Source organism: Sceloporus occidentalis, unplaced genomic scaffold (assembly GCF_023333645.1).
Source record: "Sceloporus occidentalis isolate IW3139 unplaced genomic scaffold, rSceOcc1.0.p SCAF_169, whole genome shotgun sequence".
In the NCBI taxonomy this organism is placed as follows: Eukaryota; Metazoa; Chordata; class Lepidosauria; order Squamata; family Phrynosomatidae; genus Sceloporus; species Sceloporus occidentalis.
Window position 1 is genome coordinate 147,932 of NW_028317149.1, and position 24,145 is coordinate 172,076.

A 24,145-nucleotide genomic window follows, 5' to 3' on the forward strand; every position below is an offset into this window, starting at 1 on the left:
CCGCCTTAAGTTAAAATTGCAACATAAGGGATGTCATCAATATACAATTAGTAATAAACTATGACTGGATATTTGTTTGTACCGCAGAGACTTTAGTGTGAAGTCCCTTTTAAATGGACTATAGTGTGACTCCCTTGCTGAAAATCTCATAACTAGTTAGTCTCCCTTCTTCCCTGTCTTCTTCTACCTGTAATGCTCATTACATCACCACTAGAAACTCCTATAGAAACAGATCCCAGGACTACATATTATAATGAAATGATTTTAACCTATTTTTAGGGAATTACTTCAGTTCTGTATTCGTTATTAATAATAATAAAAAAAAGCTTCCTCAGGTTCATTACATTTCTGTGAATGTCTGTGAATCCCAACTAGCTAGGTCACTATGTAAATTCTTACCTAGGTTTAGGTGTATGTTTATGTCTTTTTGCGGCTAATAGAAAAACAATTTGTATGTTTCAGAAACTCTCTGTGCTACTATATATAAAAATACATTGACATACTGTATTTCTCAAAATCATATTTCTTACTGGTTTTTTTTTCTAGGTCATTGTTAAACGCCAGGATTTAAAAATGCCAGATGCCGCTGGCCATTTGCCCTTTTTCTATGGCAGTATTTCACGTACTGATGCCGAAGAGTATCTCAAACTAGCTGGTATGAAGGATGGCTCATTTTTGCTGAGACAGTGCCTTAGAACCCTGGGCGGATATGTTCTCTCTGTTGTTTACAATCTGCAATTTCACCATTATCCTGTGGAAAAACAATTGAATGGAACGTATATTATTGTAGGGGGAAAACCTCACTGTGGGCCTGCTGAACTTTGTGAATATTACTCAAAAGATGCAGATGGATTATGTTGTGCTCTCAGGTGGCCTTGCAATCGACCTAGTGGAGTAGAATGTAAGCCTGGGGTATTTGACAGTATACGGGACAACATGATGAGAGAATATGTCAGACAGACATGGAATCTGGAGGTAAGCTGTTTTTGAAAATGTATACCACAGGATGAGAATGTGCTTTTCAGGGGCATTGCTAAAATCAGAGTTAGAGCCCACAACAGATTTGAAAGTAGTGGAGTCCACTTTGGGAGTGGTCACTGCACCCACACACACACACACACACATATATATATATATATATATATATATGTATTTACAGTATCTCACAAAAGTGAGTACACCCCTCACATTTTTGTAAATGTATTAATATATCTTTTCATGTGACAACACTGAAGAAATTACACTCTGCTACGATGTAAATTAGTGAGTGTACAACCTGTATAACAGTGTATATTTGCTGCTACCTTAAAAATAACTCAACACACAGCCATTAATGTCTAAACCTTGGCAACAAAAGTGAGTACACTTGTGGAAATATCCAAATTGGGCCCAAAGTGTCAATATTTTATGTGGCCACCATTATTTTCCAGCACTGCCTTAACCCTCTTGGGCAGAGCTTCACAGGTTGTCACTAGAGTCCTCTTCTACTCCTCCATGACAACATCACAGAGCTGGTGGATGTTAGAGACACACCTTCTGTTTTAGGATGCCCCACAGATGCTCAATAGGGTTTAGGTCTGGAGCCATGCTTGGCCAGTCCATCACCTCGGCTTGTTTAGCAAGGCAGTCGTCGTTTTGGAGGTGTGTTTAGGGTCGTTATCATGCTGGAATACTGCCCTGCGGCCCAGTCTCCGAAGGGAGGGGATAAGGCTCTGCTTCAGTATGTCACAGTACATGTTGGCACTCATGGTTCCCTCAATGAACTGTAGCTCCCCAGTGCCTGCAGAACTCATGCAGGCCCAGACCATGACACTACCACCACCATGCTTGATTGTAGGCAAGACACACTTGTCTTTGTACTCCTCACCTGGTTGCCCCCACACATGCTTGACACCATCTGAACCAAATACGTTTATCTTGGTCTCATCGGACCACAGGACATGGTTCAAATAATCCATGTCCTTTGTCTGCTTGTCTTCAGCGAACCGTTTGCGGGCTTTCTTGTGCATCATCTTTAGAAAAGGCTTCCTTCTAGGACGACAGCCATGCAGACCAATTGGATGTAGTGTGCAGCGTATGGTCTGAGCACTGACAGGCTGACCCCCCCACCCCAACCTCTGCAGCAATGCTGGCAGCACTTATACGTCTATTTCCCAAAGACTATATTTGGGATATGACGCTGAGCACGTGCACTCAACTTCTTTAATCGACCATGGCAAGGCCTGTTCTGAGTGGAACCTGTCCTGTGAAACAGCTGTATGGTCTTGCCCACCATGCTGCAGTTTAGTTTCAGGGTCTTGGCAATATTCTTATAGCCCAGGCCATCTTTATGTAGAGCAATAATTCTTTTTTTCAGATCCTCAGAGAGTTCTTTGCCATGAGGTGCCATGTTGAACTTCCAGTGACCAGTATGATTGAGTGTGAGACCGATAACACCAAATTTAACACACCTGTTCCCCATTCACACCTGAGACCTTGTAACACTAACGAATCACAAGACACCGGGGAGGGGAAATGGCTAAACGGACCCAATTTTGACATTTCCACTTAGGGGTGTACTCACTTTTGTTGCCAAAGTTTAGACATTAATGGCTGAGTGTTGAGTTATTTTTAAGGGGACAGCAAATTCACACTGTTATACAGGCTTTACACTTACTACTTTACATTGTAGCAGAGATATAATAAAGGTATAATAAAGTATTTACAAAAATGTGAGGGGTGTACTCACTTTTGTGAGATACTGTATATATACTCACAAGTATTTGCAAAACCTTTATAAATTAACAAAATTCAGATTTCTTTATTTCCAGCAACCTCTGTGAAATATGCAGCCAAGTCTATCTCCTTTAGACATCCCTAAAATGGATAAAATACTCTATAATATATACATAAGCTCAGAATGTTTGCTGTTTATGAATGTATCTTTTTTTGGGTATATTATATATATATATTGGGTATTGTGTGTGTGTGTGTATGTTAGTGTGTGCTTGTCTGTGTATGTAATAGTGTACATGTGTGTGTGTGTATGTTATTCAAGTGTTTAAGTGTGCGGACATGTTCCTGTGTCCATGGGTGTGTGTGACAACATGTTTGATGTGTCAGGAGTCTTAGATGGTTCCTTCAATACATCATAGTAGTCTCTGTGGCCGTGTCCAGTGGCGTCCATCTGTGTTTGTAAGCTTTCTTTTTTGTGAGTTTTCTTTATTTCCAGCAACCTCTGTGAAATATGCAGCCAAGTCTATCTCCTTTAGACATCCCTAAAATGGATAAAATACTCTAATATATACATAAGGATTTGACCCCACACCCAGCTTGCACCCACAGTAGTCTCCTCTCATTCTCTCTTCTCATTATCTCTTCCGTTTCTCTTTATCTCAGGCCTCCTTTGCTCTTTATAGCTCCTCCTCTTTCCCTTAATCTCTCCCTGTGCTCTCCTTTTTCTTTATCTCTCTTCTTTCTCTTTATCTCTCCCCTTTTTTATCTATTCTCCTTTTTCTCTTTTTCTTTTTTATCTATTCCATTTTCTGTTCATGTCTTCACTTTCTCTCTTATCATCTTTTCCTCTCCTCTCCCTATTTATCTCTCTCTTTTCTGGATTTTTTGTTGTTATTCTGTAGCTCACTGTTCAAATAAACATACCATTAAAATTATAGGCTGACCATGTCTTTGTCAGAGGGCAAATGTACAAAATCAGCAAGCATCAAATAATTTTTCCTTCACTGTACCTCTTCTTCTCTTTCCCTTTGTGATCCCCTTTCTCATTATCATTGATTTATCTCATCTCTTATCTCGATATCTTTCCCACTTTTCATTATCTCTCCTCATTTTCCTCATTTGTCTCTTTTCTCTTCATCTCTCATTATTTCCATCTTCCTCTTTATCTCAATCTCTTTTCTTTCATCAACTTTATCTCTCCCATTTTCCCCATCTCTCCTTCAACTCATTATCTCTCTGCTTTCTCCCTGTTTCTCCTCTTATTTGTTACTATTTTTGCAACCCCCTATCTTTCCCTTGCCTCTCTCCCAGTAACTTACATAGGCAGTGGCACACACATTTGCATACCCTTACACATACACATTCATGCTCACACATACACATCCGTCCCCACACACATATACGCATGTGCTTACACAGATCCATGCTCACTCACCCATGCTCACACATATACATCCGTGCTCACACACGCACACATCCATGCTTACACACACTTACACATACATTCTCAGACACAAACATATATACATAAATGCAAACTCACAAACACATATACACTTTTCTGCCTTCCTCCCTTCCCCTCTCCCTACTTCTCTCATTCACCCGTTAGTTCAGCTGTAGATTTTCTTCTCTGCTTGCACAGTGTACAAATCTGTAACGACCATGCAAGCTAACCCACTGCTACATACTACCGAAGTGTCCTTCTTTATGAAGACCTTACCTGGGTTTTTACCCACTTTCCTGCAGCTCAGAATGTTTGCTGTTTATGAATGTATCTTTTTTTGGGTATATTATATATATATATTGGGTATTGTGTGTGTGTGTGTATGTTAGTGTGTGCTTGTCTGTGTATGTAATAGTGTACATGTGTGTGTGTGTATGTTATTCAAGTGTTTAAGTGTGCGGACATGTTCCTGTGTCCATGGGTGTGTGTGACAACATGTTTGATGTGTCAGGAGTCTTAGATGGTTCCTTCAATACATCATAGTAGTCTCTGTGGCCGTGTCCAGTGGGGTCCATCTGTGTTTGTAAGCTTTCTTTTTTGTGAGTTTTCACCCATTCATCCAGTAGAGAATTTGTGAGCTGAAGGGGACATACCAAGCCATTTTGGACACTGGTCATAAAGACATGGTTGCAAAAATCCCCACAGAAACTCTACCAAATCTTGTAGAAAGCCTTCCCAGAAAATTGGAAGCTGTTATTGCTGCAAAGACGGGACCAACTTCATATTGATGTCTATGTATTTAGAATGCAACATTATAAAAGTCCCTGTTGGTGTAATGGTCGTGCATCTCAGATCTTGTGTCCATATAGTGTACCTTCTCATAAAAAAGATAACCCTCTGTGAACACTCGTTGCTCACTTATAATATTTTTTCTTAATATTCAAACATGATTTCTGGAGGATGACTTACCATGAAAAACACTTTAATTCTTTAATTTAAAGATTGTATACAATCTTAATAAATACAGATTAATACTGAGAGCACTTTATTTTTGTGTAAATTTGTATTTTTTTCAATATCTTATTTACCTTACTTTATTTTGTATGCAAGTTGTGATGATTGTAATTTGTCACATATAAATTGATCATGCTAAGTTATATATCGTTATTACTCTGTTCTTAATTTTTTATCTCCTTTCCTCAAAATAACCTTTGTAAAAATAGGGGGGGGGGGCACAATTTTCTGTTCCTGCCTCAGGGGGAAAGGAGGCAAGCTATGGCTATGTGTGAAAGGAGGTGCTGTCCCTTGCCCAATAATCGACTGGAGAAGTCATTGTTTCTGTGAGAGTGTCAGAGTGTGTTTGTTAGTTTATACTGTATATGAGTGTTTCACTGTGTTAATGTGTGCACATGTGTATTAGTGTGTATGTGTGCGTACTTGTAAATGTATATTTGTGTGTACTGTACCATTTTATTTGAAATACACACACATTAATTTCACATGCTGCCAACCTGCACATGTGAAATGCTGCCCTGTAGTATGTGGGATGTGTAACAGATATGAAATGTAGGTGCGCCCCTCCAAAAATGTATATATGGGTATATCATTTTGGACCTGTGGTAGTCTAATAATAATGAGCTATGTATTAAAAAAAATAGTAAAATTCTTACTTTTTATTAATAATTTGTGTGCCTTTTTATGTTTGTCAACCCCTCTCTCTCTCTGGAGCAGATGCCTCTGATATGTGCTGTCATAATGATCAGATCACTCCGATTGGTCATCAGCCCTCTCTTGATTGGCTCTGCAGCAGTTTGAACTGCATTAGACAATACAAATAAATAAGGGGTGGCCAGGGAATAAAGTCAAACAGTGCAGCAGGGGTTAAACAACAATACACCTAATATTGTATAAAAGACATAAATAGGATAAACCTTGCGCAAGGATGACCAACAAACCTGTGAAACACCAGTGTGCTAATAAAAAAGTGTGAAATTACTTAGGTATAAAAATATGTACCTTAAGGCAGATCCAAAGAATAATAAAATGATCTGCAAAACAAAATATAAGACAATAGTGCAGTGGGTACTAATCAGTAGTCCTTAGTCCTAATAAAGTGAGATAAGATTGCACTCACAAAATCAGCTCTATGTGAAAGCATGGGGCAGCGCAACGAGTAAATAGAATCCAAAGACGTGGGTGTGAAGAACCATGTCTGATCTTCACTGTTATTATTATTATTATTATATTTATGTGTACCCTGTTTGAATGTGGCTACAGCTCCGGCCTTCAAAGAGACGATCCTATAATCCGGCTGGGGCTCTTAATCAGCCAGCACAGCCCTGTCTGCCCAGACGGCACCCACACTACAGGGGGGATAACACAGGTGGGGGAAACCCATTGTATCCCTTAATCCCCTCACCTGATACATCCCCTGTATACCGATGGGATTTGTGAGGGGATGTGGCTGATGGGATTTGTGATGGGATGTGGCTGATGGGATTTGTGATGGGATGTGGCTGATAGGATTGGGGGTTGGGTTCGGTGCACAGTGAATGGAGATTGTATATAAATTCTGTGTGTTTGTAATAAAGAGAATTCTGTTTTTAACCTCAAAGCATGAAGTCCTGTCTCATGATTGAGGGAAGTGCTGGTCTGTGACTGCTTTCTTCGGACAGCCGCAACCTGTCCGCTTACTGGGAGAGGGAAGGAGCTGACGGGCGGATGTGTCCAGTCTGGGGCACAGGACGATCCGTCACAGTGGGCTTCAGTGGATAAAAGGTATTAACAAGGCTTTACTAATAACAGGTAATAAATACAAATAAAAAACGGCAGTCCATGGATCCAAGGTACAAGCTGCTGGGGAAAGCGGAGAAGGTGTCTGACGGGGTAATAGAACTAGTAGACGTTTGGAAAGGGAAACATTTTGGATCTAAATAAATATTTCCCTCTTAAAGCTTTTTTATAAAGATATTGTATATAGTCATACTTAGTATTATTTATTTGTACCCTGTGTATCATTTAACCCCTGAAGGACAATGGGTTGTCCTTAAACCCATTATGGACAATGCTTTGTTGTGAAGGGGTTAATTATATTTATTTGCAATTACTATTTTTATTTTTTATTATTCTTTTTTTATCTATTCATATTATTGCTATTGTGTCATCAATACAGATTGTACATTTTATATTGCTTTATTATTATTCATTTTTTTTATTATTATGCTTCTCTTTTTTATATACCTTTTAATTGGGAGGTTCCGTGACTCTGTACTTGGTATATAAGTACGTCTTCATAAGCATTGGCATATTACCCTGATGAAGTCAGTACTGTGATGAAACGTGTTGTCATTTTGGCACTTTCCAGCTTCCGTAGTTGACTCTATTGCTGCAGACGGAGCCTTTTCTGCTACTCTACGGCCGCTGGAGAGGCCTGACAGCCAGCCTCCTCCCTATTGACTATGGGCACTTTGTAAAGACTTCTGTGGCCACCCCCAGCAGTATATCATCCCATCACTTGCTGAGGGGATTATCTCTGGCAGACAGCCAGGATCTGCAACCAGGGAGTGACCACCATTGTTTAAGTTTAATGTTTAATGTTGTATAAATCAGTCAATCCCCCCCCCCTACAGACATTTACCCCGGCCAAACCTTGTATCCCAATGTCTTGATTATGTTAATGTGTGTTTTGGTGGATATATCCACCCCTGTGTGTGAGAAATAAATCAGCCTTCCTTTTGGTTTATACCCTACACTGAGTCTCGGCTAGTGACTGGGAAACTGGGGAAAGAGTTTGTTGTCCCAGTCAGCGGAGGTAGTCGGTCGGACTATTCAGATCCGTGACATGCCTTAAGGTATATATTTTTATAAACCAAATTCACACTTTTTTATTAGCACACTGGTGTTTCACAGGTTTGTTGGTCGTCCTTGCGCGAAGTTTATCCTATTTGAAATGCATTAGAGCCTTAAGTGACAGCAACATAGAAGTACCTTTTGAATTCCAGGTCAGTGCTGGATTTTTTTTATTCTTTCAATAGCACAGCTTTGACTGTCATTTGAGCCACAAGTACTAACCTCTAAAATACTGAGGTCACTCCATAGAGACTCTAATGGAGTGATCAAGCATCAGGGGCAGGTCAGGATGAGTCTCCCAGGTTACTCTATGAGCCTGGATACGACATCAGAGGCAAGCTTGAAGTCAATGAAAGAGCTTTTAGCCCATGCATGGTTTCAGTAAAAGTGCTGGAGCTGACTGGTGGTGTGTCACATCAGGAGATGTGCTCATACAATTTCCAGCATGGAAAGTAGCAGGGCGGTGGACAATGCATATGGGGATGCTGCAGAATCTGCTTTGTATTTGCAAGGTGGACATCACATAAATTTGGAGCGATCGCTCAGCTATATGATGCACTAATGTTTAAATGTTATAATTACTGTACTGATTCACAATGAAACTTTAGATCAGGTATAAAACATATTCCCACCTGACATACAGGGACAGTCACTGGAACAAGCCATTATCAGCCAGGCACCACAGGTGGAGAAACTTATAGCCACCACTGCCCATGAACAGATGGCATGGTACCATGGAAACATTAGCAGAGATGAAGCACAACGCAAACTATATTCTGGAGCACAGCCAGATGGCAAATTTCTGTGAGTTTTTGTAAAGACAATCCATTATTGTCACTAGATTTACCTTAATTGTATATTAAACATATTTCTTGTGGTCTTGTATTTCTTACATACATGCAAATCTTATTATGAATAATAATGGTATTGTTGAATAAACAGAGAACAAATGACAATATGTTTATATCGCTTTTCTCTATTGATCTCTAGGATGCGAGAAAGAAAAGATGCAGGGTCTTTTGCTCTTTCTGTAGTTTATGGCAAAACCGTATACCATTATAAAATTGATCATGACAAATCTGGAAAATACTCAATTCCAGAAGGGAGTAGATTTGATACCTTGTGGCAGGTAAGTCTATTTACTCATGTGTCTATTCTCCAGGATGTATACAATATAGTGTCCTTTCCCTAAAAATACCTTGTCTTTTGAGATATTGATAAGAATTTCTAGAAACTTCCAAGTGGTTCCCTGTATTTCAGATCAAGATACATTTTTCTGATTCGAGTAATAGTAAAAAAGTTCGTAGATGGGTGTTCCATAATTTTCAAATAAGCATTCAAATAAAATGCTATATGCTTTTGTATATGCAAACAATGTCCAACATTTTTCTTCAAAATAAATATAAACTGTCTTCTTGTACTCCAAAAACATTGAACATGGAATTTGATGGCAAATAAGAAGCATTTGGCCCATGTATGACTCACAATGACAGGCTTTGTTTTGGGCACATTGTGTTAATCCTAAATGTAAATGCTTCAACATACAATTATGTTAAGCAAATAAACTTTAGCATATCTGTCACTTTATTATTTCCTCTATATGTGTATCACATACAACAGCACAGAAATGTGCGACTATGTATTGTTTTTTTGCCAGAATAAAACTAAGTGTTCCTGGCAAAAATGTTGTATTTAGTTTAAACACCAACATTTAGAAGTGGACCAGCCCCTTTATGTGAGATTTGGCTATTTCAGGTATCTATGTTGTTTCACATTTTACTTCTTGTACTACCTAAAGCTTGTTGAGTACCTCAAAATCAAGTCAGATGGGATCATAACCGTCTTAAAGGAAGCCTGTCCTAACGCCATAGGTGAGTTTGAATATTAACATTTTCATCACTTTATTGATCGGATCACGAATATGACTGTTCAGTCTAATTGAGCAAGGAAAATTAGTAAAAGGAATTACAGCTCAAGCACAGTGCCTTAGTAAAATGACCTGTCCTCTGGTAAAACTAGCTGGCTCACATCTCCAAAGCAATGCAGCCTAATAAAACTCTAATATATATTGTTTGGGGGGTTATTTTTACAAGTGAGAGCATATCTGTCTGTTCAAGTTGTGAAATTGTCAGTTAAGTGTCAGCTCCACTGACCAGACTTGCCTGCAACAACTTGTATATTCACTAATATATGGTTTGCTTGTGTGCAGATGCATGCAACTTGCGAGTTCATGTGAGTTGATTGAAAATGTGTATGTCCTTGCCTAAAATTTTCAAAATTATTTAAGAAAACAAAAAACACACACTACACTATATAATATATTTACATATCATAAAATAAATTAACTGATTAATAATACAGGTGGCATCCCCTATTAACCAATGGGAATATCAACCACCCCACTCGTCCCCCTCCCTATATGCAGTGGGGTAACAAATGAATCTTGCGTGGGTATAAAGCACACCCATACTCCTGTATATATCTTGCTCAGTGGGATAAGGAGGAATTAATATATATAAAAAATTACCCTGTGAAAGGTATGTACCACTTCCAGTACCCCCCTCCATTCTTGCACAGTGGAATAGGGCAGTAGTAGGAGAAAAACTAAAGATGAGGTTAATCCGAGTTTGGATGTTCACCCCTTTTGGCGCTCAAAATGATCAACCTTTGGCAATCCATCAGCCATCCATCCTTCACCATGGGCCCAGGCAAAGTAAGGATTCAAAAAATACAAATTAAAAAAAAAGACACAAAAAGGGCCTGTCTTATCCGAATGGAAGCAGATCCGAAAATACAGGGCCAGTTCTAGACCTAGTGGCACCCCAGTCGTAGATAGCAAAATTGTAAGGCATGAAGTAGGCTACAGATAATGGGTTTCTTATGCAGGGGCAGTAGGGCCTGTAGGCATCACACCCAGGAACAAGAAATAATTACTCTGCCCTCTACTCTGTACAGCTTCCTCACTGCTCAGTTCTCTGCTCCCTGTATGTCACCCTGCACACCATCTTCCTGGCTCATACACTCTATACTACATGCAAACATACACAATCTAACACCATACACTAACACACATTGTAACAATTTATACAATCCATGTACAATAACACACACTCTAATACTGTACATGGACACTAACACTGTAACACAGTGAACTGACACCCAACACAGTCTAACACTATACACTGACACCCCCAGACACTAACTGTAACACTGTGCAGCACACACTACACATTCTAACACTGTACAGTGGTACCCCATACACACTCAGTCTAACACCCAACACTAACACCCTAGACAATCAAACACTGTACTCTGACATCCTCAAAAACGGTACCCTAATATACACACAATGTTACACTGTACACTGACATTCCACGTAGTACACTCGCCCACATATTCATTGTAGCACTGTCCACTGACACATGCTCTAGCACTGTACACTGATTATCCTCTCTCTAACAAACACAAAAACCATACACTGTATACTGATACATAACCACATGTATTTTAAACCACACTGACACCCACACACACTTATGCTAAGCAAGGATTGGCACAGACACGGTTCATAGTGGCCATTTTCACAATTGCTGGATCCAGCAGACACTAAATATGTTTTTAATTTGAAACAATAATGCATACTCCCATTGGATAAAATATGTTAGAATGTATCATTATATTCCCTTTAGACCCCAAACAGTAATAGTTTTAGATAGATTACCAAAATACACACATATACACTGCTATTACAAATGTCTGCCCACACACACATATGCCCATACACAGATACATACACATGCACATTCAGACTTGCCCTTATACAAAAACATTCTGGCTTACACTTCGCCTTGCAGCCACACACACTTGCCTTAACATGTAAACACTTTCACAACACAAACACACCATCTCTCTCCTTTTTCTAATTAAATCTCTCCTTTCTAGTTATCTCTATTCCTTCTAATCATCTCTCTCCTTTGACATTATTTATCCCCTTTTTCTCTTTCTCCTTCCTCCTTATCATCCCTATCTCATTATCTCGCTCAATTCATTACCCCCCTTTTCCTGATCTTGTTTTTCATTACCTCTCCCATTTCTGTTTATCTCTCCTTTTTCTCATGATCTCCACTCCTCACCATATCTTTTTTTTATCTCTTTAACATCCCTCCCCTTTGTTGCCATCTGCTTTTCTGTTTACTTTACTTTGATCTTGAGGTGGGGCTGTGAGGTCCATTACTACAGTCCTCTGTTTCTATTCTCCCTCCTTTCTGGAGGTGGACAGCCCCCCTTCCTTGGGACTTACCTTCAATGAGGCTCCTGATGCTAAGACCGGCCCTGCCTGGGTGCTACGGCCCTGCCCGATTATGACGCCTCACGTGGCTGCCTGGGCCACCTGGTACTAAGGCCTGCCCTGCTAAAATGGCTGCTTATTTTGTGGAAACCTGTATACTCCCTTGCACCAGCAGGCCAAAGGGGTTAGAGGGAGAACTGCATCCTGTATTAACTGGAATACAGTATGCAAGTGTATATAAGTTGAGTGATTTTATTTTTTTTTGCTAGTGAATTTGTGAGCACCAACCCCACATTTACTCAACTTGCATTTTAGTGAATAGACCTCAGAGAAACCTACAATCCTTGACAGGTAGTTAGGTAAACATTAGATCACATATACCACATTGCTAATAAATAGGTGATACCATATAATTTATCTTTTCTTGTAGCTCCTGCGCCACCTTCCCTCCCTAAAGGTGTAAGTAAATCCTATAAAATATACCAATACCTTATACAATTTATGAATGTGTTGTTTTTAATTTTCTCCTTTCATTTTTTCCAAATATACTCTACTCAAGAACTATTCTTTCAGTCACTGTGTCCCTTTCAAACATTTTATCAAGTTTCTTAGTCACATTAACTAATTGGAGAAATTGGAGAAAATAATTAGTTAGGAAAGATTGGAAGCATACTATGGACAATATTTAACTTTTACACTTACACAGTAGTTCATATTTTGCTATACATATTTCCTTGTAAATAAAAGTAAAACAGATACTATTGTAGCATTAATGTCTGTAACTGAAAAACAATAGCATTTTTTATTTATGGTTTATCTTGATTTTTTTTATATTTTTTTAACAGAGGCCAAATGGATCAAATGGTTACACACCTGAACCTTTCGATGGTGAGAATATAAACCTATGGCATACTGTATTCTAATTTAATGCAATCTTTTCCACTTGCTGCAAAAACTGCATATATAGGATATTAACACTCTATTCAAGTCATTTCCTCAGTCAGACTCCATGCTATATAATCTAAACCTATTTTATCTATCTTCAGGAACTTCCTCATTTCACAAACACCACTCTTATCAAGATGGGGCATTAGATCGCCCTCTAATTAAAATTAGAAGAGAACCAGAAACAGTGATAGTAAGAGGATGGGACAGCTGCATTTTCTTTAGTTCTGGGTCTGAATAGTGTCCATAGCATTTCAAGTTAATAAAAATAATAATATAACAATTATTGCAATAAGAATGTAACAATTATTGTATAGATCATTCCGTGCCTCTTGTAATATTTCCAAGAGCCAAGTTGTATTGTATAATATAGCGCAGCCCCTGGTCTTCTACCAGCATACATAGTGGTTGCATATAACAACAATGTAACAGCTGTGTCTCCTTCTCCTTAACCCAGTAATGACCAAGGTCAATGACCAGATCGATTTTTTTTTAGATATGTGGTTTTTTAAATGTAATTTCTTCTCTGTCATTTAACACACCCATACAAGTTATAGAAAGCTTTTTTGAGACCATATATATAACTACATTTTAGTATTAAAATACATAGAAACAAAAAAACAACACATTGTGTCACCATTTCCAATCAATTTTGATTGCTGTGTGATGCTGATGGAAAATACTCCAATTTTTGTTCAGCAACATCCCCTGAGTAAAGTGATACCACCCATGCATAGATTTGTCGGTGTGTTTGGGGGTTAAATGCCACATAGGAGAAATGCACATTTCAGTTGTTCAACTTGAAATTTTGACATCCACTCATCCTGCACCCATTGCCTGTCCTATCCTGTCCTATTTGGGATATCTTTGATATCATAGTATCTAATTTCCTATAAACAAAATAATAAAATATGATGAAAAATTGAAAAAAAAAAGTTTTTCTCACTTTTATTTGAAAAATCTTTTACTCATCCAAAAAAGCTAATCCTGCTAAATAGATTCTACTATTTGTCCTGAGTTTAGAAATGTTTTTTTTTCTGTACAAGTACAAGTAGCGTTTTGCTATTTAAAAACCATTTTTTTTCCAAATCTGGTCTGCCCCATGTGCTATTTCGGGTATCTTTGAAGCTACCCAATGCAATTTACCCCATCAAACCATATATTTTTGAAAACGAGACACCTAAAGGTATTTCAAATGCTGGTATTTAACCCTTTTCATGCACTAATTCTACTACCACCCTTTGTCAAACTTTGTGGTAGTAATTTATTTTGTGTTTTTTTTCTCACAAAAATTTCAAACTAGACCCCAATATGTGTCCATATGTCCTGAATACAGTGATACCCCCCATGCATGGGTTTGTCGGTTTGTGTGGGAGGTAAAACGCCACATTTAGGAAGTGGGCATTTTTTTACTTGGAACTACTACTGCCCCCATGTCCTAATTGGGCCATCTTTGAAGCCGGCTAATACAATTCTATCCCATCAAACTATATATTTTTGAAAACTAGACACCCCAAGGTATTTCAGATGCTAGTATTTGAACCCTCTTCATGCATTAGATTCTACCACTAGCCTTTGCCAATGTTTCTTTTCACACAAATTGTCCTTCAGGTATAAATGTATATCTCCAGGTGTACGTCACTATCAAACAACTAGGGCTGCAACTAACGATTATTTTCATAATCGATTAGTTGGCCGATTATTTTTTCGATTAATCGATTAATCGGATAAAAAAAATTACATTTTTCATTTATTTTAAATTATTTAATAAAGTAACATAGGATGTTAAAAACAAACGGCAGAATAATTTTTTTTTCGTGTTTTTATTTCCCCAACCTGCCCCCCAGTTATGCATATTTGAGCCCAGGCTTGCCACACTGCCCTCCCCGACATGCCACACTGCCCTCCCCACATATGCCTTATACCCCCAGATATGTCACTCCGTCCTCCCCAGGTATGCCGTATACCCCCCTGATATGCCATAGTGCCCTCATAGGATTTGCAGACTCGTTCACAGACACAATACTTTTATAAATAAATACAGGATTAATCTTCACTGCCCCCAGGATTTAGATTCCCCTCAGTTTGCCCCCCTTTACCTCTAACTGCACCTTAAGTTAACCTTATTAAATTAATGAAATTAACCCTCAGTCCTCAGCATTAAATTAATCCTGAAGAGAAGACCCCATTAACCACAACTGCCCCTAAATTAACCCTGAAGACCCCATCAACCACAACTGCCCCTAAATTAACCCATTAACTATAACTGCCCCTAAATTAACCCTAAACACCCCATCAACCACAACTGCCCCTAAATTAACCCTAAACACCCCATCAATCACCACTGCCCCTAAATTAACCCTAAACACCCCATTAACTATAACTGCCCCAAATTAACCCTAAACACCCCATTAACTATAACTGCCCCTAAATTAACCCCAAACACCACATTAACTATAACTGCCCCTAAGTTAACCCTAAACACCCCATTAACTATAACTGCCCCTAAGTTAACCCTAAACACCCCATTAACAATAACTGCCCCTAAGTTAACCCTAAACACCCCATTAACTATACCTGCCCCTAAGTTAACCCTAAACACCCCATTAACTATAACTGCCCCTAAGTTAACCCTAAACACCCCATTAACTATACCTGCCCCTAAGTTACCCCCACCTCCCCTAACTTTCAGCAGCCCAAATATTAATTTTATACTCACAGTTATATGAGTGTCACAGCCATGGCGATGCTAAAGAAATGGGTGGAGCCAATCGACCATTTGGCTCCGCCCCTTTCTTCCTCCCTGTCCGTCCCTGCAGTCACTGCTGATTGGCCCCGCCCCTTTCTTTCTCCAGCAGCGATTGCAGGGAGGGACTGGAAAAAGGAAGTGGGTGGGCCAATCGGCAGTAACTGCAGAGAGGAACTGTAAGTAGCAACTGCTGCTGTGACTCCTGTGAGTCACACTAACGGATTATAACACGAGGGGTATTTTTCAGACCATTTGCTCTGAAAAAACCCTCATTTTATAATCGATAAAAATCGATTCAACTAATCGATAAAGAAATTCGTTACCAACGAATTTCATTATCGATTATCATCGATTTTATCGATTAGTTGTTGCAGCCCTACAAACAACACCTGAGTATGTGTTCAGCAACATGTCCCAAGTACAGTGATACCACCCATGCATGGGTTTGTCTTGTATTTGTCTGAAGCAAACTTTTCCAACTTTATTTTTTATAAATAAAGTTGTGATTGCTCTCTGGGGTTCGCTATCAAGGCATTTCAGTGACAATATTTAAAACGCGCATCTGCCACCATAAAGTGTATGGCGGATGTTGACACCCTGGGGAGGAGCCAGACATGGCCCCTGATGCCGATCTCGGTGTTGCTGAATGCCTTGACATCGAGGCATTACAGCAACACTGTTTAAGCGAAGAAAGACTCCCATGGTTGTTCGGGTATGGTGAATAGGCTCAAAGCCTGCATTGTTTCAATATTTATCTTGATATTCAAGTAGTGGATCAGGTTATCTAGATACCTAGATGGCACAGATCTTGTGCTACCCTAGCTAGCCACCATGGGGAATGATACTCTTACTGCTTGCCTCCCTATTTCAGACAGGGATGCAAAGCAGGAAGAGGAGCAGTAGCCAACAAAAAGACTTGGCAAGAGCACATTTGACTCTTTAGGTCAACTCATAGCTATACAGTATATTTTCTTGGAAGAGGTCATCCAAATCTACAACAAAACATACATAACTTTGTAATTAAAGTTACAAAACATGTAACTTATTTATAATATTTTTTTAGCTCAAGGAAAGTCGAGAATCTTACCAATGGACACCAGTGTGTATGAGAGTCCTTACAGCGATCCAGACGAATTAAGAGAACGCAAGCTTTTCCTGAAAAGAGATCTCCTTCTAATAGATGAAGTAGAGTTGGGCTCAGGAAATTTTGGATGTGTCAAGAAAGGTGTCTACAAGATGAAGAAGTAAGAAGACATGTTGGATTTCTAAGAAAGAATAACTAGATCTGACATTTCCTTTGCAAATAGTTCTTAAAGTTGCGTGCAGTTTGTCAGTGATTTTTTGAAAAAAGGTGTGGATGTAGTTCTAAATAGTAGTTTAATAACACCTTATATATTACCTAATATTTCAGAAGACAGATTGATGTAGCCATCAAGGTTCTGAAAATACAGAACGGTAACGAGAAGACAATGAAGGATGATATGATGAAGGAAGCCGAGATTATGCATCAACTGGATAATCCTTACATTGTCAGGATGATTGGAGTTTGCGAGGCAGAAAGCCTCATGCTTGTGATGGAGATGGCATCAGGGGGGCCCCTCAACAAATTCTTGGCCGTCAAGAAGTAAGTCACATGCCATAGTGCAGGATTTAGACTAGTGGGATTCTCTTTATGAAATACCTAGCTTGCTAAATTGACGTGGAAAATTTAGATAATAAATTGAATCCTGTTAATATTGATGTTAGGCTATGTGGACCGTTTTTGTAAATAAAGAGGTTCGATTAGAATCACTTTATTATGTAATCTAACACTGGCTAAAAAATTAACCCTATGTTAATTATTATTATTATCATCTTTTATTTATATAGCGCCAACAATTTACACAGTGCTTCTTACAATACATATTGGGGTGAGGAGAAACATGAGGTATGGCGTAAGAGGAGAAGTAGTGTGGATTTGTATTAGTGGGAGACACGTTCTAGCTACTTAGAAGTTCTCTGAAGTTTTGAGATTTTTCTTGAATATTGGGAGGGATGCTGAAATTACTTTATATTTTTTACATGTTTTACTATTGTCATGGGCTTATAGTAACCTTCCATTCTATTTATCTACAGGGACTTGATACCAGTTAGCAACATAGTAGAACTTATGCACCAGGTTTCCATGGGAATGAAGTATTTAGAAGAGAATAACTTTGTACATCGCGACCTTGCAGCTCGTAATGTTCTTATGGTGAATCAGCACTATGCTAAGATCAGTGACTTTGGTCTCTCTAAAGCCCTGGCTGCAGATAACAGCTACTACACGGTACTTAATATGCTATTTTCTGAATTTAAAGAACAACCATATAGTCAATATCTTTATAACAGACATCAACTTCTTGATTGAAAGTCCATTAGGGCTTATGGGAAATCCAGCCAAATGCTGTCATAATATAGTGGCATATATATGGCAGAACTACACAAGGAGAACCATAGTCATCCCTGTCTGGGACACAGTAACTTGCCCTTGTCAGCCCTGCTGGGTACAAGGATAATTTCTCACTCTGTATCCTCTATTCTCAATGTTGTCTCCTCGTCATAGTGAGAGCGAACCATATATTGCCTAGCAGCAAAAGGTGTAAATCAATGTAACAATTGCTAGTATGTATGTTTTTATTTGTTATAATAAATATATGTCTATGTATAATATGACACATAAAAATGTGAGGACTTCCCAAATCAAAAGGCTGTCCCATCCATTTTTTATGTGAATCGAGTAGAGGACCCAGCACAGATGTTTTGCACTACCTCCGCTTGAGATGTTTGAATGTTAGTTTAATGTTAGAAAGCAAAAATAAGACATACTATTAATATCAGAATTATACAAGCAAACTCCTAAGTTTTACGAGGTGCAGAGCTCTTTGCAATCGTTAAGATATTTAACTGTGGGGTTACTGAATAATATAATATAATGCTCATATAAACAAATTAGCATTTTCATATGAACAGCAAAGCAATTATGTTTTCTACCATGGAATAATATACTAGTAGTTTTATGGTGTTTCATGTCTGTTTATTTATTTTATATTTGGAGTTTCCTCTGCAATTCGTGTTTAGTAGATGCAGCTTTACACATACAAAAAAATAAAGAAAGGAAAAAACTGTATTTTTTCCTATCACTTAGTCTTGAGATATAATAAACAAACTGACTCTAACACAACAGTACAGTACAATACACATACATACACGCTCTCTTCCCCCTCTTACCTCACTGATTTCTGTCTCCCATGCAGCTCACACCGTGTGAGCTGCCTGGGCGCTGCCTTTCTATTTCTATGCCAGAAGAACCCTTTCTTAACACTTTTGAACAGGCACGAGCAGACAGGAACAAGTGGTCACGGTCACAGGAGTTGCCTGCTCCCTAGAAAGACAGGCCCCATAGCCTTTGCGGCCCCTGTAGTTACGACACTGCACACACACAGTAGCATACTTATACACACACTAACATACATACACACACTAACATACTTACACACAGTAAAATACTTACACATACTAACATGATTTAGTGTCACACACACAAAAAAAGTGACTGTTCCTGCGCTCTCCTTTCTATGCCGGCACCACCTTAATTATGTGGTTTCCCATGCACATACAAATGTGAATATCACAAGAAATAGTGCAAACAAGTATTAAGTGCGCTTAGCATACATCCATTGATAATAAAGATATTTATACAGAACCTGTGTATGTATTCTGAATTTGGGTAACCTCTTGATATACTATATCTTAGAGTGAGAGGGAAAAGAAACAGAGAACACACAATAGTGCAATATAGTCAGAGCACAAACCACTTTATAAGCTAGGTATTGCACTCACATATTCCATAGTCAGTATGTGCTCTTCATAAATCTTTTCTTAGGATTGGTCTTCAACTTCTTAGACCTCGCCGTACAGGATCTTCAAGCATCGTCTCCAGAAAATCCTCCACCCATTCCGAACCTCCCGTGACGAAAAAAGGACCGTACTCAAGGTAAAAACAAATAAATATTTATTTCCAATAAATATTAAAAAGTTACGATGAGACGATGCTTGAAGATCCTGTACGGCGAGGTCTCAGAAGTTGGAGATTTATGAAGAGCACATGTGAGTGCAATACCTAGCTTATAAAGTGGATTGTGCTCTGACTATATTGCACTATTGTGTGTTCTCTGTTTCTTTTCCCTCTCGCTCTAAGATATAGTATATCAAGAGGTTACTCAAATTCAGAATACACACAGGTTATGTATAAATATCTTTCTTATCAATGGATGTATGCTAAGCGCACTTAATACCTATACTAACATATTTACAGACACACTAACACATGTACTTACACATACTAACACACACATACTTAAACATACTTGTATATAGTAGCCTACTGACATACCTACACAAACATTATCATAGTTACACGCTCAGTATCATATTTACACACTAACAGTAACATTGCACATGGTAACATGATACCAACTTACACACATTTGTTGCATGCTTACATGGGGTTGTGGCTTTGGCTAAATAATCCCTGCTTTCTCTGTATATCTATACACCTTTTTTGACTTCAGTAAATGAAATTGTAATTTATTTTTTTTTTTGCATTTTTATTTATAACTTTTAGGCTCGGACATCTGGAAAATGGCCTCTGAAGTGGTATGCCCCAGAGTGTATTAAATTTCTAAAATTCTCTAGTAGGAGTGATGTATGGAGTTATGGTGTAACCATGTGGGAAGCATTCAGCTATGGACAAAAACCATACAGGGTAAGTATAGAAGAAGGGTAATGTATGAACATTAACACCTGATGTCTAATCGTTGTATTTGTGATTTAGAAACTCAAAGGTCAGGAAGTCCTGAGTTTCATTGAAAGAAATGAACGTCTGCCTTGCCCCGCCAATTGTCCTAAAGAGATGCATCAACTCATGTTAGATTGCTGGATTTTCAAGTAAGTAAAATGTTATCACAACCTGACTATACCGTGTCTCATTTATAACTCCATTTGGTTCTTATTCATCTTCCATTAAACTCCTGCTGCTACTAATCATGTTTTTTCCTGTAGTGAATCATATTGCTGTATCTCCCAATTTTGGTGTTTAGAAGGGACAGAACCTCTTTGGCACCCAAATCCCCCCATTTATCTTACTTTCCCTGATGTCCTTCAAAAAACCTGCAGATAAACAAGAATAAATAAGAAATATACACATAATAATTTGATATGAGAGACTGAGCTGCTTAAGGAAACATTGTCCTCTTTAAAATATCCAAATCTGTTACAAAAGAATGTGAAATTACTCCTTGCACACTTGTTTTAAGGATGAGTCTAACAAGTACATAACTGTTTTACTTCAATTAAGGAGGTCTCCCTCATGCTCCTGCAAAAAAATCAAATTTGCCTGTAAAAATGGTAAAAAAACCCACTGTAAACTGCATTCTAGTTAGAGGTTGTTTAGTGCCATGGAAATGTAATCAGTTACATATTTATTAACCCTTTTATGAAATCGAGTTTATTCATGGGAAATGGGAGTTAGCACAATATTTGTGGTTTCTGCTCCCTGAATTCACTCTCAGTCGACTGGAAAATTAATCTTCAGGAAAGGCTGAGCTGGACCTGCATAATGCATAGTTTAATCAGTGAGATAAGAAATATCACCTATTAAAATGCACTTCATACAAGGCCATGCAAGCTGTTTTTGGATCAGGAGCTCACTGGGTTTGGCCCTTTATATTGTAAAAGTGAAACCAGTGATATGAAACTACAACTCTCTTGTCAACTCCTCAAGTGAATAAATCCAAGATCTTTTTTTGTCTTCACTATTAACTATATGTTGTTCAACCATAACTTCCCTTTTTGTGTTTACTGTACCCACCCATTATTTATTAATTTTAAAGGACAAGGTTTGAGGTCACTTAGCTGTTTTCAAGAAAAACAAGGATATTTGCGGCTGTGGCTGTGCTAACATAATTGCAAAAGAGTTTTCTAATGACAAACTAGCCTTTTAAACCTAAGTAACCTAAAACACGGTGGCATTGGTACGCAGGAGAGATGGTTTCTGATAAAGGGCCTGTGTGCCTATGAAGAGATTCAACTTAAAATTAAAAAACAAGGAAATTTCTAAGTGACCCCAAACTTTTGAATGTTAGTTTGTGTGTGTATATATATATATATATATATATAATGTCCAAAATTAACAATTGCACACCAATCACCACCTTTTTAGCCCGGTGCCAAGTAGCTGCAACAGCAAATCATAAAACATTTAAAAATAGTTACCGGCACTCCAGGGACTTCTTTAAATAATCACTCCAGAAACTGCAGTTTTCCAATCAACGTTTCAGTCTATTTAGTAGACTTCCTGATGTCCTGATGAAAGTCTAATAAATAGACTGAAACGTTGATTGGAAAACTGCAGTTTCTGGAGTGATTATTTAAAGAAGTCCCTGGAGTGCCGGTAACTATTTTTGGATGTTTTATATATGTATATATATATATATATATATATATATATATATATATCTGTGATTTGTAAGACTTTTCTACAATTTTACACCCCTAAAGCAATGCCCTACTTACATATTTTTATTATTTATTATTACTTCTTGACTAGAGATCCTGATATACATGTTATAGAACTTAGGGATCTCTCAGTACCTCTGTGATGTCATCAGGGCCGGCCTTAGGGGTGTGCGGCCGCACAGGGTGCCATGGCAACAGGGGCGCCGTCCGGGACTTAAATTAAAATATTGTTTCTTTGTTTTTTAACTTTATTTAACAGCATCCATGTTAAATAAGTTTTTTTAACTTTATTTAACAAGGAGGATGTTAAATAAAGTTAAAGCAAAAAACTTTATTTAACATCCCCATGTTAAATAAAGTTTTTTTTAACTTTATTTAACACAGAGGATGTTAAATAAAGTTAAACAAAAAAAAAAACTGTTGTTTTAATTTAAGTCCCGGGCAGGGGCGCCGAGTGGTCGCTCATGAAGTTTTCAGCAACCGCTCTGTGCCCCTCACCCTCCGTGACTCCGTCGTGGTGCCGACGCTTCATGCTGAGCGCTGGAATATTCCGGCACTCAGCTGTGAAGCGCGCAGAGCGGGAAGACGGATGCCTCGCGCCCCCACCGCAGGACTCAAGAAGGTAAGTAAGGATAGGGAGAGGGGGTAGATAGTGAGAAGGGACAAAGGGGGTAGATAGTGAGAAGGGGCAGAGGGGGGAAGGCAGTGAGAAGGGGCAGATGTGGTAGATAGTGAGAAGGGGGAGATTTGTTCCCTTTCTTTTTTTTGGGATGGAGGGAGCCAGAGGAGTAGTCTGCACAGGGCGCCAGAACACTTAAGGCCGGCTCTGGATGTCATAACGACATTGCATCTATATAATAATTTAATTGTCATATGGGATTTTAACGTTCTTTTTTTTTCCTTTTTTCTTCTCAAATATATCCTCACTGTGACTCACCAAGCTCAGATACTACCTAAAGCCCAATAAATGAATGCATGAACAGGAGTTTGTGTAGTTAAAAAGTGTTTAATTATAACATATCTTAGGTTTATACTAGCCCTTGCTGACTGGAAGACTGATCTTCCATCTGCAGATGTCTCCACTGATGCAAAGTGAATATGATGTAATTAAGAGGTTAACATGCCCAGATATATGCCATTAACCTGTTCCAAACTCTGTCTTTAGGATGGAAGATCGTCCTAATTTCGAAAATGTGGAATCTCGCATGCGTCTTTATTACTACAGTATCTCTAACAAAACCGAAGAAGCAGAAATGACGAAGGAGTAGTGAACAAGACATTCTGTGTACCATAATCTGAATCCCATCTTTATTTCTACTCTTTTGTTTAAAAGCAGTTAAACCTTGCAACAAAAATGTGTGAGATTAATTGAGTATACAAGAGGAGTATCATGATTTTTATGTTTGTCAAAGCCACATCATAGGAAATAGATTACTAAACAATGACAATAGTGATGTTCTGCTGATACAATACAATTTGGCACTTACCGTATTTGCTCGATTATAAGACGACCCCCCAAATCTGAATATTAATTTAGGAAAAAAAGAAAAAAGCCTGAATATAAGACGACCCTATAGGAAAAAAGTTTTACCAGTAAATGTTAATTCATCTAAACTAT

At 38.4% G+C, this 24,145-nt stretch overlaps 1 protein-coding gene across 1 annotated transcript; it reads left to right on the forward strand.

Moving 5' to 3' along the window:
• The first annotated feature begins 573 nt into the window (after positions 1–573).
• On the forward strand, positions 574–23,795 carry LOC149279355 (tyrosine-protein kinase ZAP-70-like). The gene is made up of 12 exons (XM_089501260.1): positions 574–975; positions 8,652–8,812; positions 8,999–9,137; positions 9,807–9,879; positions 12,727–12,755; positions 13,142–13,184; positions 17,060–17,234; positions 17,402–17,614; positions 18,106–18,298; positions 20,636–20,776; positions 20,846–20,958; positions 23,693–23,795. Exons 1-12 carry the CDS (start codon positions 574–576, stop codon positions 23,793–23,795), a joined length of 1,785 nt encoding a protein of 594 aa, XP_089357386.1.
• Positions 23,796–24,145: the final 350 nt, after the last annotated feature.